Source organism: Sinocyclocheilus grahami, unplaced genomic scaffold (genome assembly GCF_001515645.1).
Source record: "Sinocyclocheilus grahami isolate Dianchi unplaced genomic scaffold, SAMN03320097.WGS_v1.1 scaffold768.1, whole genome shotgun sequence".
In the NCBI taxonomy this organism is placed as follows: Eukaryota; Metazoa; Chordata; class Actinopteri; order Cypriniformes; family Cyprinidae; genus Sinocyclocheilus; species Sinocyclocheilus grahami.
Genome location: NW_015505947.1, coordinates 17,146 through 36,063, shown reverse-complemented (window position 1 = coordinate 36,063; position 18,918 = coordinate 17,146). Strand labels below are relative to the sequence as shown.

The following is an 18,918-nucleotide window of genomic DNA, read 5'->3' as shown; positions in this document are numbered from 1 at the left end:
TCGCTGTCAAAGCCCTGCTGCGTTCTTATTACGCCGCCACAGATATAGCTGGGATTTCGAGCGACTGATTACACAGACCAGTCAAGCCGCGATCGCCCTCATCATTGGCTTTCTTTCTGCTCTCATGTTGGTCACTCATTCAGTTTTTAAGTTCAACCCTGCAGGGATAATTATAACGATGTGAGAAGTGTAATTTTCTTGCACACGCATGCAGAAAATAGAACGTCTGTTACATTGTGCCCCTTAGTCTTAGTCACTTTGCATGTCCCCAGTTGCCAAGCTGAATTGATACAGGTTTTGTTTCACACTACGGTGTGTTTATGTGTGATACAGGGAGGGGGCCGTTGGGCAGTGATGCCAATTTGGATGGCCGCCCACACAAGAAACGGAGTGTTTGAAACCGGCCGGTGCGGGTGAGCAGAACAGCACTGGTTTAAGATCCCCTGTGGGACCAGAGGATGCAAACCTCCTGGTGCCAAGAGGACGCTTCCTCTAAAGCTACCTTATTCCACGCGCCATACCTGACATATGGCTCTCTATACGAGTCCGTACACACACAGCAAGCAGGAGAGAGACAGACTTTCGTTCCTGCCCACACAGATTTAATTTCAACCCTGTCTTTTTGTTTTGCAGTCAATCCAAAAAGCTAATGTGAGAAATATCGCATTGCAGACCTTCTCAATTTGCATTACTCTTTTCAAAACTCTTTTTACACAATGAAAGTACAGCTCTGAACAGCGAGAGCTCACTGAGGGAATACTGTTAACCATCTTGACTGATAAAACTTTGAGTCATGGCTCTCGCTCCATTTCAGCGGCACCTATGAGAAGGTAAAGCTGACGTCTGATGGCTCTGGCCCGCCGTAAAGTAAGCCACTTTCACAGGTAAGCCTGAGATATGAGGTAAGCTCAAAGTCAGCATTATTTCTTAATTGGGATATGCACTGTGGAAAGTGATTGGGAACTGCTATAAAACTCATTCAATTTAGCGGAAAACCTAGTCATTAGGCCTAGTCATTCTCGATAATTTATCTCTTGGACTAAAAGCCTATAAGATGACTTACAGTCATGCATACATTGGTGAATATTATGAAAAAAGTGGGGGAAAATACTACTACTATTTCAACGGATATCTAAATATGAAAGTCATCATTTACTTTTACATTTATTTAGTTTCATGTTGCTCCAAACCCATATGAATGACTTTCTTCCACAGAACACAAAATAAAAATATTTGGAATAATTGTACTGCTTGCTCTTTTCCCTCCAATTGCAATGAATTATTTTAAAAAGCAGAAAAGCAGAAACCATAAAAGTGGTTTATACAACATGAGTTCTATTTTCCAAGTCTTCTTAAGCCACATTTGAATGACAAACACCCTGAAACACACTGAGTCATTTAGTTTTAGTGAAAAAAATAAAATAAATAAATAACTAAAAACTCATTACTGACTCAAACAAATCATGAATTTGTTCATGATTCTGACATTGCTGTCATAAACTTGCAAATGTAAGTGTAGGTAGATGTCAAGATTTTCAGTGAATACCTTAAATTTAGACTTCAGCAGAAGATTAGGAATATAGTGTCATAATATAGCTGTCATATTGACCCCCTTTTATCATACTTTTATGGTGTTTTGTGTCCTTTTTAAAGCATGGAAGACTTAGTCTATCTTCAGTGTAACAACATGAAAAAGAATGATCATCACCAACTGCATCATTCCAAATACTGTATTTTCCTTTTGACCTCCACAAAAGAAAGAAAGTCATACAGGTGGAAGAACATGAGTGAGTAAATGATGAGTTTTAAAGGTGAGCTAATCCCTCGTGTTCATGTTTAAGCTGTGCCATGAAAGCCGAATTGGAGCAGAGCCATAGGCAATGATTTTTCTAACACACAACGATCATATACGTTTTTATGTGAGGTCTCTGAACAGACTCCCTGGACCCAGCCATCACATCCAGGCAAGCTAATGAACACAGCAGGGCTCCTGGGACAGTGGATGCATGGAGAGTTTAGAGGACACATAAAAATGTCCCCAAAGCTCCCAAAAGATGACATAAGCAATTAAAGGCCATCCTCTGTTAAAGCCCCCCCCCCCCCCGTGTTCTGTCCGCTTCGTCAACCTCTCAGAGTAAGAGAGAGCCTCATTAACCACAGAGTGTCGAAAAGGGATGATGATAATAAATGGAGGGAAAGAAAGGAAGAAGACTGTGTCTTGAGACAAGATGGGCTGGGAATCTGTGTATGATCCTTAAACTCTCTGTAACTGACATTTAAAAAAATGCATTTTGACAAGGCACATTAACAACATTCAGGGCTGGTCTGTTGCAAGTTTATTTATATATCTGAAAAGAGACAAATACAGATTATCTGTTCCAAAACCTTCTGAGCTTCCTATGAAGGCAGCATTTTAAGGCATCTTAGGTTTGCTCCTGCTGTGATGGCTGTTCAAAAAGGTAACTTTGTACATTTTAATTATGCTTCAAATATTTCATGTATGCTTTGCGGAGAAGAAACAGTTATACTGTACTGTCAGGGAAAATAAAGCCCTTTGTACAAAGGGTACAGAGCTTGTCATTGGGGCAGCACCCTCAAATGGACAACTGTGTACTTTATCTACTCCTAAAAGGTGTATAATTGTACCTTAGGGCAGTAATATGCACTAGGTATAGTTCACCCAAAAAAAGACAATTCTGTCATCATTTACTCACCCTTATGTCAGTTAAGACTTTTGGTTAATTAAATTAAGATAATTTTAATGAAACCTTAGAGGTTTCCATACACTGAAAGTCCAGGTAACCAAAAATTAGAAGATCCACAAAGATCATAAAGCAGGGGTGTCCAAACTCAGTCCTGGAGGGCCGATGTCCTGCAGAGTTTTGCTCCAACTTGCCTGATGGTAAGTTTCTAGTATGCCTATAAGAGCTTGATTAGCTGGTTCAGGTGTTTTTAATTGGGGTTGGAGTGAATCTCTGCAGGACACCGGCCCTCCAGGACCGAGTTTGGGCACCCCTGTCATTAAGGCACCATAAAATGAGACCACATCAAATGAGCTGTTTAATCAAAGACTTGAGAAGAGATATTGAGAAACAGAATTAATTTAGTCTTATGTTTTGGGTGAGGAATGACAGACCATTTGCTCTATGACATTTAGGATGCTGCCTTAGTAGGTTGCTCAGCATGTTTTGGAACAGTTAGTTTGCGTGTTTATGTGTCCACACTGACCTGTAGAATCTGACAGCGCTCTGAGGTGCAGTCGATGTTCTCGCAGGGCTGGTACATCCCCAGAGTGACGCAGTTCAGCAGGATCACCATGATACTGATGCGCTCGAACCATGTGAGGAAGCATATGTTAAGGCTAATATTTATCAGCAGACAAGTAATTACAATAATACACAAAATTAGACATTTTTTTAATTAGGTGCTTAACCGTGGGAAAATTGCTATCACAATGCTAGGACATACACTTGTTTGAGGGTCAGTAAGATTTTTATTCTGAAGGAAATTACTCAGCAAGAGCAATAAAGGCATTTCTATTGTTACAAAATATATCCGTTTCAAATAAATTGTACTTTTGAACTTTCTATTCATTAAAGAATTCTGAGAAAACCCCCCCACAAATGACACAGTTGAACTGTTTTCATAATTGATAATACGTAATGTTTCTTGAGCACCAAATCAGTATATTAGGATGATTTTTGAAGGATCATGTGACACTGAAGACTGGAGTAATGACTGCTGAAAACTCTTTGCCATCACAGGAATACATTACATTATAAAATATATTAAAATAGAAAACAGTTAATTTAAATGAATTTAAATTAATCATACATCACAAGAGTACAAGTTTTTTGTGTGTTTTGACTAAATAAATGCAGCCTTGGTGAGCATAAGATACTTTTTTTTTTTTTTTATCTAACTGACCCCAAACTTTTGAATAGTTGTCTAATTTAGCAGTTTGCGACATAATTTCTAGCAGAATAAGTTCTATGCTGCAGTTTAATACTTAGGGTTTTGGGTTTATTCATGTCACTGGTGAGTATTGCTTCCTAAGCAAATTCAGAAACAAGATTAGCTTTTCAGATTTATCTCTACTGTAATTAGCTGTGTTTGGGGGTGAATTATGACACCACTAATAATGCTAAATCTTAAAAAAAAAAAGTTCCTGAATTTGCTTCATAAGCATAAAATATTCACCGATCATCACACAATGTAATATCTTGTTTATTGTGTGTATACAGTATATATTACTTTACAATGAAGGTATAATTTATTATCTCACACCAGTGTAAACTCATCAAATTAACAAACACTGTACTGTATGAACTGAACAAATCCAAAGAAGACTCCACTCAATGAATGCAACCTTCACAGCAAAAGCACATCACAAAGAAACATAAAAAGGCATTTGTCACCCCTCCTCCCTCAGGCCTGTTAGCTGGAGTGAAATCTTCAGGCCTCTCCACTAAATCTCTACAAGCCTCATCTCTTCACCTTTATGGACCATTTCTTTTTCAATTTACTCTACTCCGTCTTTTCCTCCGGCTTGGTCAACCTTTTAGCAAGCTATTTTTTCGTCTGCCCCTCCTCGTTTAAATTCCTTGTTCACTCCATCATGTTTCTCTCTTTCTCTCTCCCTCTTGCCTCTCATCTCCAACACTTTTTATCTTGTTATAGTTTATCTTGTTTATCTTGTTTATCTTTTTATCAGTCTTTTATTTCTTGTTTTCATGAAACCTTTTCCAGTGTTTGAACTTGAACCACAGAACAAAAGGATTTTGCTTTGTGCTGGATCTAACAGCGCTATACATTCCTCAATTAATTAGGAACTACCAAAAATGCACTGCACCGGAAAGAGGCTTCTGGCACTCAGCAAAATGTGATTTATGGGCAATTTTTCACTTATTTCCCCCTTCAACCACATCCAAACTTTCAATGAGAAAAAAATGTACATTTCAATATGCATGTGCTATTAGACTAAGGGATTTGCCACAGTGTTGGCCACACTCTGAACTTGCGTGTGTAATATTGTTAATAGCCTCGCAGGCTTGTGTTCCTGCTTTAATCATTAGAATGGAGACCGCAACCCCCATAGGGCTAAAGCAAGCACCCGCATCATGCTGTAAAGTGTTCACTATGGTTACTGCAGGAAATTGCTCCTTTCTATTTTATATTATTGTGGATACCTCATCAGGTTCTAAGGCGAGCTTTTGGCAGAGGGAAAATAGCGCCCACAGAAACACTTAAATGACATTAAAGGGACAGGAGCACAGAATCAATCTAACAGTACTTTTTTTAGAGAGAGAGAGAGAGAGAGAGAGAGAGAGAGAGGAAGAGAAGAGACAATGCCGATAGATTGACAGAAACATAGCCCGTTTATTTAAAGAAAGATGGAAAGAAGGCTGACGGGGCGTGAAATGAGACAATCACATGCACACAAGGAAAACATTTAACTCAAAGAAGTTACTGGGGAAAAAAATGTAGATAGTCACAGTAGGATCAGTGAGGATGAGGATTTGCAGCTGATTTTGATTCAGGACCTGATCTCACTTTGGATATCTAGTGGCAACCAAACACAGTTCCAGAACTGTTTATCATACAAAAGTCAATAAAAATGTCCTTAAAAATCAAATGCTGGAATTTATTAAAAGGGGCATGAAATGGAGAATCAAAATGCTCTTGATATTTACACATAGGACAGGTTACTCTGCAACAAAAACATACTGCACGTTACAAACCTCTAAATTAACTCTGCAGTTTAAAATGTGAATTATTCTTTTTAAAAAAAGTGACGTGACATGTGGCCCATACTTGGAATTAGTGCTCTGCATTTAACCCATCCAAAGTGCGCACACACAGCAGTGAACACACACACAGTGAACACACACACGGAGCAGTGGGCAGTCATTTATGCTGTGGCGCCCGGGGAGCAGTTGGAGGTTCGGTGCCTTGCTCAAGGGCACCTCGGTCGTGGTATTGAAGGTGGGACAAAGCACTGTCCATTCCCTCCTCCCACCTACAATCCCTGCCGGTACGAGACTTGAACCCGCAACCTTTGGGTTACGAGTCCGACTCGCTAACCATTAGGACACTCATTTGTAGCATTCTGAAATGCCCAGATTTGTAATTGTGAGCATTGTGATGTCACGATTCTCCTCGACCCGCCCCTTACTTCAAGATCAATGAGTCTATCAGTGATTTGATTTCTGCATTTTCACCAAAACTCCCATTATGATCAATAACACGATTTAGCTAACGCTTTAGAATAGGGAACACTTATTCACTATTAATTACGACTTTTCCCTTAATAAATTCCTAATTTGCTGCTTATTAATAGTTAGTAAGGTAGTTGTTAAGTTTAGGTATTTGGTAGGATTAGGGATGTAGAATAAGGCATTAATTAGTACTAATAAATGGCTAATATTCTAGTAATATGCATGCTAATAAGCAACTAGTTAAGAGACTCTAAAATAAAGTGTTACCACAATTTATACAGCTCAACAAACCTCTTATTTACATCATGTTTTCAGTGTGTTAGTTATGATGAATGTATTGCAATAGGATGATCATGACATGACTGTGTTCAGCTACAATGCAAGGCTGCAACTTTTGATGCAACAGGATTTCATCTGCAAAGATGAGTGAGCATTTACATTGAACTCTCACTGCGGACAAATCTATTCAAATCAGAGGACTAAATTCAGGATAGAAAACTAAAATAAACAATAATTGAAAAAAAAGAGAAAAACTAGAAAAAGAAAATAATTAACAGTATAAATATGAATCAAAACAAAATACAAAAGTTAAAAAGACAACGTCACAGATTTTCAAATACGTTTTGTATTGTTAAAATGTGGGTAGTATACTAAATTAACTACGTGTACTCTCTCTCCATGTTACCTGAACACACATAAAGACATTTATTTGTCTGTAAAAGTCACCCGAGTCATATAAAACACGTCGTCTGGCTGTCAAATAAACGGGATATCTGGGTGCATGTTTATTTCTGATGAATAAACAGGGATATCTCATGCAGGTTACATAGAAAGCATACACATTTTATGTTTACATATACTACCAACACCGTAACAACAATACAAAGCTGGTTGTAAGTCTGCAAAGTTGTCTTTTAAATCAAATTAAATATAGTTAAAATAGTTAAATAGTTAAAAAAGAGAGATACAAAAGCTAGCTCATCTTTTAAATAGAATGCTATTTTACTCTATGTAGGCAGATCACAAGGACATACATATTTATTTTAATAAACTAAAATGTTTATGGGCAGCAGGATTGAAACGATTAGACGACATATCAAATATTTTTGTCAAATTGTTGTTTGATCTCAAATCACCTAATGTAAGGGTCTGCAATAACGCAATTTGACCAGTGTGGCGCTGCAGCACAAGACGAATCATTCTGATAATTGTTATATTAATTATCAATATAATCATTTGTTGCAGCTCTAATGGAGAGTAAATATTCCCAATTTACTCACCGCTGGCCAATATGACAAAGGTTTGGCATACCTTTGATAAGTATGCAAAATGGCTCAATAAGATCATGCATGATGTATTAGAAAGGGAAAGAGGAGGGTCAGAGTATCAACAGCCAATCACAAACACTTACAATCAGGCCTCCTGAGGCCCATCAGGCAAATGACACAGCACCAATGCCCATACATATGCCATCAGAGCCACAGTGATTAAGCGTAGCACTGAGAGAGAGAGAAAGATGCACAAGAGAGAGGAGGAGCAGATGGATGATAAGCGTGATTAGTGACGAAACAAGTTCATTTTGAGAGCAGCTTGATCAGTTACAAGTGCTTGCTGATTAAGACAGCCACGAAAAGTTTATGAACAGTAAGATTTTTTTTAAATAATTATTTTCTGCTCACCAAGCCTGCGTTTATTTGTCCCAAAATACAGCAAAAGCTTTCTATTTTAATATATTTTAAAATGTAATTTATTCTTGTGATTTCAAAGCTGATTTTTTCAGCATCATTACTCCAGTCTTCAGTGTCACATGATCCTTCAGAAATCATTCTAATATGATTTATATATAATATAATGATTTGCTGCTCAAAAAACATTATTAATATTATTAATATTTAAAACAGTTGAGTACATGTTTTTCAGGATTCTTTGATGAATTATTTAACCTCTTAACTGTCACCCCCCCTTTGAACATAGACGTGAAAATGCACTATTCAAACTTAAATTGTTATAATTCATAAACGTTTTTGAATACAGACCTAAGGTTGATCTCTTTTTAAAGAAGACAATCGGCAGATTATTGCAGAAATCATTTAAAAATAATGAAAGCATAAAAAGTTATAGAAGTTTAAATTTACTGTAAAGAAAATGTACTGTACTATTTTTATTTTATAAAATAGGTTTTAATCCAGATTTGATATAAATTAAAGCCATATGTCTAAATGAATTATGTTCCAAATTTGAAGTTGATATTAAAAAAATTGAGGTTCCTATGCAATTTTGTTTAGGTGTTATACCACAAACAGCCACCGGATGCCATCCAAACATTTTTCTGTCTCTCTCAGTATTCTATCACAAAATAACCACCAAATATGAAATCTTGAGACTCTTGAGAATCTTGTATTTTGTCAAGATTATTAAAAGGTTTGATACCAAAAGACCGTAATACATTTTGTAATATGACACCCTGCACTAAGGGGGGAGTAGCCCGCTAAAATATATTAAAGTACCATTTCTATGGTAAAGCAATGTCCGATTTCAAAATGGTTTTCATAGGATGAATTTTGAGGTTTTAAGCTTTCAAATGATATATAATTTATGATGATTACTAAAACCTGATAAGGAAAACGAAAAAAAAAAATGTTGTGACAAAGGTCAGAACTCCTGTTATGAAGTATATGTTTTGAGGTGCACTCTTGTCATAAATTAATCTATTACTGTTCCTACAAATTTTTTAACAACAAACAGTGGTAAAATATCTATTTAGGAGTCTTAGACCTTTCCCAAGATATATAATTTGCTATGATTAGATTAGGATTTAATCATAATATATTTAAGTAACTTAGGCATCCTGCTAGCGGGACGGTGACAGTTAAAGGCACAATATGTAAGATTCTTTTAATTAAAATATCCAAAAACCACTAGAACAGTGTTATATATTTTGCTGACTTGTGTACTTACATTATCCCAAATGTTTCGAAGAATGTTTAAATCTAATATGGACCGTGTCCATAGTGTCATTGTGTCGCCTGCCAATGACGTCATACACCCTCGATTTCCGGTTTTGTTTTGTAGAAAACATGGAAACATCAAAGACGCTTTAATATGTTGTGCATTTTAATAGACCGGTGACGACTGCACAGAGTAGCATTACAGAACTTTCAAATGTATCTAGTATGATAAAACAGCGCTGCTTGCTTCCACTGCTTTCCGGAAGGAGCGGAAGCGGTCGACTGTGGCATAATAAAAGCTCTGCTGCTTTTGAGCCGTGTGTCACTCTCGTTCAGAGGCCTCGTTTCGCTTCGACGGCTTTCCACCTCACTCTGCTTCATACTACGCCATTAATAAATCTTTAATATACATTAGCTCATCTATGAACATGATTTCTGCCCAAGTCCCATTGGATTGCTTCGGCTGTGGGGATGAAGACAACAACTTCCATGATTCCACACCCAGTCACAGCGTCATCTAACTACGCCTTTGTTTGTTTTGAATATGCACCCTCTAGTGGCAAAAAAAAAATAACATAATGTGCCTTTAAGGGATTAAAAAAACATTAACAATCTTACTGTTCGTAAAAACATTTGACTGGTAGTGTATGTTTAAGTCCGCATAATACTTCGACAACTGAGGAAGAGGAGGAGGATATGAAGATGGGGCTGTAACTGGAACCCTGAAGTGAAAGAAACGAAAGTGCAGTAACATTGTTGGAGTTGCCATTAAGACAGACAGGACACTTGTAGATAGAGGGGTGAGACACACTGAAGCAGAATTAGAAGGGAGGAACAGGTGGTGTAGACTGCTCATTTTGTGTTCATCATGGAATTATAACTATTTGTCCTCAAGGGTTACTACACTCACATGTAAGGAGAAATGACAATCAAAGATGGAAGAAGAAAATGGGAATGACAAAGATATATATATATATATACTGTATATATGTGTGTGTGTGTGTTGACACATACATCAAAGTAGATGGGGGTGGGGGGGGCAACCGTCAGCCCAAGAGTTGGAGATGTTGAGTGAAGGGAATGAGAAGCAGTTGATGAGGAGGAAGGGTCCTTGTGCATGAGCTAATAATGCATCTACAAAAACAAAAGCTCTGTCATTCTAATTTTCTCTCTTAAAATTTCTGCTGCCCTACAGAAGCAGAATTTTAACTAATCATGCAGATGATGTGAAGGCAGTTAAAAATATAGGCAATTTAATAATGCCTCCAAAGATTTAAAATTTTAGACCAATTTAATCACATGTAATCTTCATGAAAGAAGGCAATCCCAAAATGCACTGCGACTGATTTAGTGAAAAAAAAAATATCCATGATGTAGCGCTGGGCGGTATGACGGTACATATCGTTATCGCGAAATAAAGTGTCTATCGTTCGAGATTTTGCTATATCGTGTATTCCACGGTATCCAAATATATCTGCGTAACATAAGACTGCTTAAACGTTATACATGTCACGAATCCGGTCCATGAACTTTCCTTTTCATTGACTCTCGCACCACACAAACTGTTGCATAGCACCCCGGACTACATTTCCCATCATGCATTGCACTGATTGCACTCAGCACGAATTGCACACACCTGTTTACACTGATTGCACCCAGCTGTTTCATATCACTCCCTCACTATTTAACACTCACTCTGATCCCTTCCCTCTGCCGAGTATTGTTTCAGCATTTATCACTCTCCTAGAGATAGCTACCTTACGGAGCCATAGCCATAGCCATAGCCTTAGCCATAGCCTTAGCCCTAGTCGTTTGTCATAGCCTTAGCCTTAGCCTTAGCCATAGCCCATCTAGCCCTAGGACTATTCTTGTGTTTTGCCCACCATATACCTGTTTGCCCTCATCTGACCCATGCCTGTTTCATGACCACGTCTCTGTCTTCGTTTCAATAAAGCTTGCATATGGATCCGCACGTCTCACGTCTCGTCAGCCCCGTAACAATACACCTTTTGAGTGATAAGGAAAAATTTATTAATCGCAATAAACAGTGAAAACGAACTCAATATGGTGCTCACGCTGACTGACACACAGCCGAAGCGTGCACTGAAAGCCCCTCTCTCGACAGCATGCGATTGCAAAAACAGATCTCTTTCCTGTTTTATTGTGCTAGAATGGTCAAATACGCACACAGTAATGTCATAATGGCCGTAGTGTGGAGTATTCAAGTAAACACAGTCGATTATAAACCAATGTTAAACAGTTGGGTGAAAAACGGATGTGTTTCAGTATATTGAATCCGTGCAGTCGGCCTTAAAGGGACAGCAGCCTTATTTACCTGCTGCTGTCTGTCATTATTAATGTTATTCATGTTTGATTGATACAGTGAAGACTATGCAGTGTTTTATTTATACACTTTATTCAATTTTTTGTTCAATTTTATGTTAAATAAACCTAGCCTGCTGTAACTGAATAAATTAAAAGTTTATTTCATATTTATTTGTTCTGTTGTGCTTGTAATTTGCTTCTTTTTCTTAATTTTAATAACACAAATAAAACAAAAATAGCTATATTGAGGAACATATCGTTATCGTGAAATAAAATTTATCATACCGTGAAATAAGATTTTGGTCATATCGCCCACCCCTACTATGATAAAACAAAATTATTGATTTTAAATATACTTGTATTGCTTTCATTACGAAAAAGTTTAAAGACAATAATTCAGTAATTAAAAATGAATTATTTTAACCAGTATTTGTGTATACTATTTGCATTCTTTTTAGAGTATTGCAGCATTAGCTTAGCAACATGTGAAGTACATGTCCTTTGTGAAATGGTAATCCCAAAATGCATTGTGACAGGCTTGAAAAAAAGACAGAAATATTAATGAACTTGTATTTCATTAATACTAAGATATATTAATAAAAACAGTTCAATATTTAAAAATTAATAATTTTACTCAACATTTATGCATATGACATTTTCTGCTTAGAGTACTGTGGCATTAGCTTAGCAATATGCTAACAGCAAACACTACTAAAATCAATTGGCTACATGGAATAATTGGTTATTTATGATGTCCATAATGGTTAGGGCGCTGTCTTAAAAGGGAGCCTGCTGGGGGGAAAAACAAAACAACTTAAACTGGTTTGCTGGTTTATAGCTAGTCTCCCACCCTCAGCTGATTTAGCCAAGTTGGTCTTCCAGCTTGAAATATTTCCAAAACCTCTCTAAAACCAGCAAACAGTACAGGATGGGAAACCAGCAAAGACAAGCAAACCAGTTTAAGCTGGATCAAGTCATTTTTTTCAGCAGGCTTAACAGAGCTTCTTAAGAATATTTTCCGCAGTGTTGAGGAGAAAAGCATCATATTTCTCAACAATGAATCACTTTGAATCAGCGAATCAAAGTCTCTTGAAAGGAAAAAAAGGGGGACAGGGTATTACAGATTATCTCTCAAACTGTCATCAAATGTCTTCTGTTGTCCTCTCTCTGATGGAAACTTCTGAGGCGAGTTTGGCCGTCACCCAACGAATGCTTCCACTATGCAGAACCTCTATCGACTTGGATGACCTACAGCCACACGTAGCTGTACAAATAACTGAAGCCATTCCTCAGCTGACTGTCTCTGCGCTTATTTAGCCATTCCACTTCAACCACGCAACTCTCAGCGGAAAAGGAACAAATTCCAGAAGCACTCCCACCACCCTCCGCGCATTAGCATTAAGTGTGTGTATGTAAAGAGCTTGCAGGCAGTGTGTGTTTTGAAAGGAGAGTGTGCGACTCTTGCTGTGGTTATTGGTGTTAAGAGATGTTAAGTGGAGGATTAATAATGGCAGTTATCTAAAACATTTCACCGTTATCTCACTATAAAAGTGAGTACGCATGTCCCTTGAGTACACCACAGCTCTGAAAAGTGAAACAGTGTGTACAATCGACAGAGCACCTCTGAACTCTGCCTGCATCATTGTCCTTAATTGTGTGGGTTTGTACGTGCAGTTTGAACTTTGCCTGCTCTTCTGTTATACTCTCTCTGTGTGTGTGTGTGTGTGTGTGTGTGTGTGTGTGTGTGTGTGTGTTGCACTCTAGTTAGATGACCGTGTGGTGTGAAGTGTGAGTGTCCGTGTGAAACTCTGTTGATGAAGGCAATGGTGACTCATGGTTGCCTGTGGGAGCAGACTCATCTTCCAGTAAAATTAAAAACTCACTCCGTCTCTCAGATCCAAGTTCAACTCTTCAAACCAAGCTAAATAATATTAATCATGATCGGCAAAACAGCAGAAACGGATATCTGACCAGTGGAGTCTTTACCGACCGAAGATCAGTTACATGGCAATGAGAAAAGCAGGTCACATGATAACAAAGTTCAGTAATAGAATAGAAGTATATTCCTCATTCTATTTTATTCTGATTACGAAACTGATATTTCAAGTAAAAAAAACAAACAAAACAACAACAAAAAAACACCTTACATACAGTTGTTTTAAAGGAATAGTTCACCCAAAAATGGTGAGTCAGAATGAGAGTCCAAATTATTATATGTGGATTATGGATGTTTTTTTTATCCATATTTTATGTTTGGACTCTCATTCTGACAGCATCCATTCACTGCAGAGGATCTTTTCCAATGAAGAAACAAACTCATCTACATCTTGGATGGCCTGAGGGTGAGTCTATTTCCAGCAAATTTTCATTTCATTGTGCTCCAGCTATACATTCACTTGAGTATAAAAACAGCACTGAATCATGTACTGAAGGCTCCATAACTATCAGTCTAATTCAGCCTTCATTTTCACAGTCCACTTAATCATTTCTGTTCATTCCATCCTTTCTCTCTCCATATTTTCCCTCATCTCTTCATCTACTGGATTTGTTAGCTAACTGTAGCACACACACTGCTCAAGAGCACAGTGTGTTGAGCCACCAGATAAAGTAGGCAGATGCTGACTGGATGTCATTACTCAAAGTGAGATACATGTACATAGAGTACAGACTTCACTAAAAACCCTTGACCTCCTCAACAACCTCATTGTGTTAAGAAAGATTCTCTTGTCAAGAAACTCTTGTCATCATCCAGTGAATCTCAGCTGAACACACACACTGCAATATTCATGCGCTCTCTCTCTCTCTCTCTCTCTCTCTCTCTCTCTCAGCTGAAAATGCATGAACCCCTGGAGGAATGAGTACAAATCTTACACACCTCCAAAATGAATCATAGTGAATCAATGGATAAGAAACAGTAGGCTAACCCTCATTCCTCATTCAGAAAGCACATATTAAAGGGGTAATTCATACAAAAATGAAAATTCCTCCACTTCAAACAGTTGATGGTAGCCATTGACTTCCATAGTACTTATTTCCATACTATGGAAGTTAATGGCTACTGTCAGGTTACCAACATTCTTCAACATTTTGTGTTTTGTGCTTAAAAGAAGAAAGAGTCTCATACAGGTTTGAAGAAACTTGAGGATGAGTAAATGACAAGGGCTCATTTCTACATTTAATCCTATCCTTGTATATTACAACTGATAGTTCAGTTACTGAAAATTAATGCACATCCCATAAAATGTACTGTAGCCATTACACTTGGGTCACAAATTAATTTTCAGTAATTCAATAGTCCAAAGCTAACTTCTAAAACATTTACCACATTCACACATTTGAAATAATAAACTGAACAAAAAAAACATTCTCTTAAAATATACCAGAGCGCTTTTGAATTTAACCACTCACTCAGCCATACCTCCAACGTGTCCTTTTATTTCATTATGGTCATCTGGTCACCTTAATCAGATATCAAGGAACATCAATTATTCAACAGTGCCATGAATTAATGACTAAAAACCATACGCATTTGCACACGTAATATTTCTTAATTATAAACATGAACAGAATTGTGTGAGGCTTTCCTTTATCATGATACCTTTAACACACACACACACACACACACACAACCAATGGGCCTACAGCACTGTTCTGCAAATCCATGAGCATCACACTCAAGACCAAATGAGTTTGGCTGGTTTTGCAGCAGTTGTTTTGTTCCATCTACATTTTTAATAGTAGAAACTTTATTGAAATTTTATGAGGAGCCTAGAGCAATAATAAACAGCTTCTTATTCTTAACCAGAGCAAAGTGTGTTTAAGTTGTATTCATTTAACACTTCAATGCTTGAAAATCTATGCATTTTATAGAGGCAAAGAGGGGAAATTGTGCAGAACAGTGCACTTACTAGTATCTAGTGTCACACTGGGACGTGAATACTCAATGTGATGCTTTCTATCAACCAAAAACAATCCTCTTTAGACATAGAGACTGGACACACCGGCTATGTCTCAAAACCTAGTTAGCTAGCTAGACAGAATTTCTCTCAAAGGCGGTTTTACATTAGATGTGCTTCAGTTTTAAAATAATTGAGTGCTCAGAAGTGATTATGCTTTGTTTTAACAATGTCATTTTAATAATATGATTGGTTACATTAGCATTTAGATTAGGACAACAGACTGCTAAAAAATATTTTCTAAATTCATATTTTTGTTGTTTTCTTAAAAGCGAAACATCCTTAAAACAAGACAAATTTACTTGAGAAGCAAATTGCCAAAGATATTAAGACTTGTTTTCAGAAATAATATCTTAAACTTATTTTCTTACCCCGCTGGCAATTATTATAATTTTTTTTTTTTTACCTCACTAAATATTATTAGATCAACAAAAACAGGAGCCAAAGGGGTAAGAAGAATGTTTAATTCATAGTCTCTGCAAAGACAAGCAAGATGCATTCTTGCATTCAAAATCATCATGAATGTCACAGCAATGACATAGTTATACAAACGCACACAGACACACACATGCATTTGTCATAAGGGTGTAAGGGTGGGTGAGAATAAAGTGATGAAGAGGAAGGGTGTGTGTCTGTTTCCCAGATGTTAAGCTGCACTGGACCCTGACAGTAGCCAAAGACAAGCCAGGCCCTGTTGCCACAGCAACAGGATCAGATGAGGTGTCTCCTCAGATACTGAGCTAAACACAGTGTCTCTCCGGTGAGGGGAAACAAAATGGGAGATGCACGTGCGTGCCGCTCATGTGTCAGAAGAACTTAAGATCACACAGCAGATTGGAGGGCCAAGCTCGTATGATTTCAATAGCAATGACATGACAATGAGGGTGATAATGAGGTGATGTCATAAATACCAGGATGTAATGCATTAAAAAAGAAAAAAAAAGGCATTCGGGATGCTCCCTTTCTGCTTTCATCACACATTAACACAGCTGGGTGCTAATTGATTCTCCAGTGTCCCACAAGGCTTTGATCTATTGATCATGGCAGTGTTTTATCTGTGTGTATCAGAACGCTTAGTGGGGTTTGATCTTGGCCTGTTTTATGTTGGGAGAGTGTGCGTTTATGTGTGCGACCTCTCTGCTCAAGCTCTCCTGTGACCTCAAATGGCTGCTTTTCTTTACTGAAGTGGGTCATACAGGCCACCAAAAGTTTTCTAGTAGCTCAAAAAACATGATTTGGGGGGGGGGGAGAGGGGGTACAATATACCTGTATTAAGGATAACAGTGATATTTAAAAAAATGAAATACCGTAGTAATAATAATAATAATAGGAATAGTAATGTGTTCATCGAATGAGCACTCCAGAATCTCGGCAGGAGTAGTAGGGTACTTTTTGCCAACGTTTTTTCGTAAGCTATAAATTAAGACAACTACTCTATTGGGGTACTATTTTTTGCATTCTATATAGTATAAAAGTCAGCATATTTGGACAAAGTGAGTGTGTAACTACTACTGCTAGCTACACACAAACTTTTGTCTTTGGAGAGGTGTAAGCGAAACACTCTACCCGCACTCCTAAAATTAACTCACCGGTGTGGAAGTTTTTTGGATTTCATAAAAAAATATATATATAAATTAAAAAAAATTTAAAAATCATGATAGATATTATCAAGATTTTTTTTGGCTATGATAATTGTGTACACATTATCTTGACAGCTCTCATTTAGACCCATTTAGACCAAGGAGGTTTATGATACCTGGAAAAAAACATGGTTTGTATTCCCGTTCATCTTTAAATCAGTTCACCTGAGCTGTAAATGGCAAGTAAAACATCTACTATCACACAAAAAGTAAAAAACTACAATTACATCTCATAAATACGTAAATAGTGAAAGACCAAAATCTTTGTTTTGCAAATAAAAAACAAAAAAATTTCAGGCTGGCCCAGCTAATAAGCATTCTAGTGTTATATAAAATACACACATATATATATATATATATATATATATATATATATATATATATATATACTGTATATACACTGTATATATGTATGTACACTTTAGGGGTATACATACTGTATATGAAAATGTATACCCCTAAAGGGTTTTTCATTCATATATGAGAGGACTGTCTACTGTCTCTTGGACATCTACATGCATTTATCTGACAACACTTCAAATGCACGACACACAATGTAAAAATAAATTGTTTGGCAGAGGATAGTCAGAAAGTGTCAGAGATGATGAAGAGTGCAAGAGGGCAACTGATGACGATGGAAAAGTGATTGAGAGCAAATGACAGGTGGAAAGAGTAAAAACAACAAGAGAGAGAGTAAAAGCAATAAAGGAAACTGACTTCTGCATGGCGGCACGCAGAACTCCACGACGACACCAGTCTCCCTCCGGCCATCTGTCGCTCTCTCCCTCCTTCTCCGTTTCTCCCTGTCTTCAAATATTTCCCCATGTTTTTCTCATCACTTCACTTTTGACCTTTCCTTTCAAAATGTTTGCTCCTGGCACTGAGAGCGCAAGAGAACAAAGCGATGAAGGGAACCCATGCGAATGCATAAAGAAAAATCTTCCCTCAGCAAGCTTCCTGCTCATTCTGTATTGGAATTAAGAGAGGAAATAGAGTAATATTTTCCAGCAAGTTTATCACACTTTAGAGGTGGAATGTGGCACCGAAATGAACTGCAGAAATTATAGTTTTTCAAACAGGATTCTCAAAGATTTAATAGCACTAACCTGACTGACGTCACTGGTTGAGCCAGAAGTTGACATGCCATACCATTTAAACAAACCAAACAATGCCTTATCTAACTATAATGTCTATTATTGAACAACAGCTAATTGACAAGCTTAATACACTCACACAAGTTAATTATAGGTGTTCTAGACTAACTTTATCCAACACTCTAACCCAAGCAGAAAACGTTTTTGCAGTTTTAGAATTAAAACAAATACTGTAGCAGAATTTGGAAGTAATTCCTGTTTCTACAAATTATTTTATAAAACTGCCTAATTTTAGAATGTGATATACTTTGGGGTTACAGCTCACTTTTCTTTCTCTCGCTGCCTAACATAATGTAATAACAGAGCTGGACAACAGCGGAGACTGAATTTACGGTGAAAAAATGAGAACCCGTTTTCATGCGAGGTGGTAGAGGACATGGCAGTTAAGTGACTCAGAGGGCCCTGGAGCTCAAGACCTTCATTCATATTTCACATGTATCTAATGCAGAGACATAATCCATTTTACACAGAGTGTCCAAACGAGCCAGATCAGATGACCAGAGTGCAGCAAAGCATAACAAGCCTGGGACCGAAGAATATCACTCGCTTTCTCCTGCTCTCACTCGGCATGTCAGATCATTATCCGTCACTTTGATGGACTGAGATAAGCTTTTCATCATTATCTATTTTAATACATCGTTGTTTTCCTTTTCCAAAATATTATATATATATATATA

General features: G+C 37.4%; 1 protein-coding gene across 1 annotated transcript in view; it reads right to left on the bottom strand.

Moving 5' to 3' along the window:
• The window catches only part of LOC107561340 (voltage-dependent T-type calcium channel subunit alpha-1I-like), a 136,974-nt gene that overhangs the window by 110,288 nt on the left and 7,768 nt on the right, over positions 1–18,918 (bottom strand). Inside the window, exon 2 of the mRNA XM_016245766.1 lies at positions 3,229–3,322. Coding sequence (XP_016101252.1) covers positions 3,229–3,322 — 94 coding nt within the window. The remainder of the gene's footprint in view (positions 1–3,228; positions 3,323–18,918) is intronic.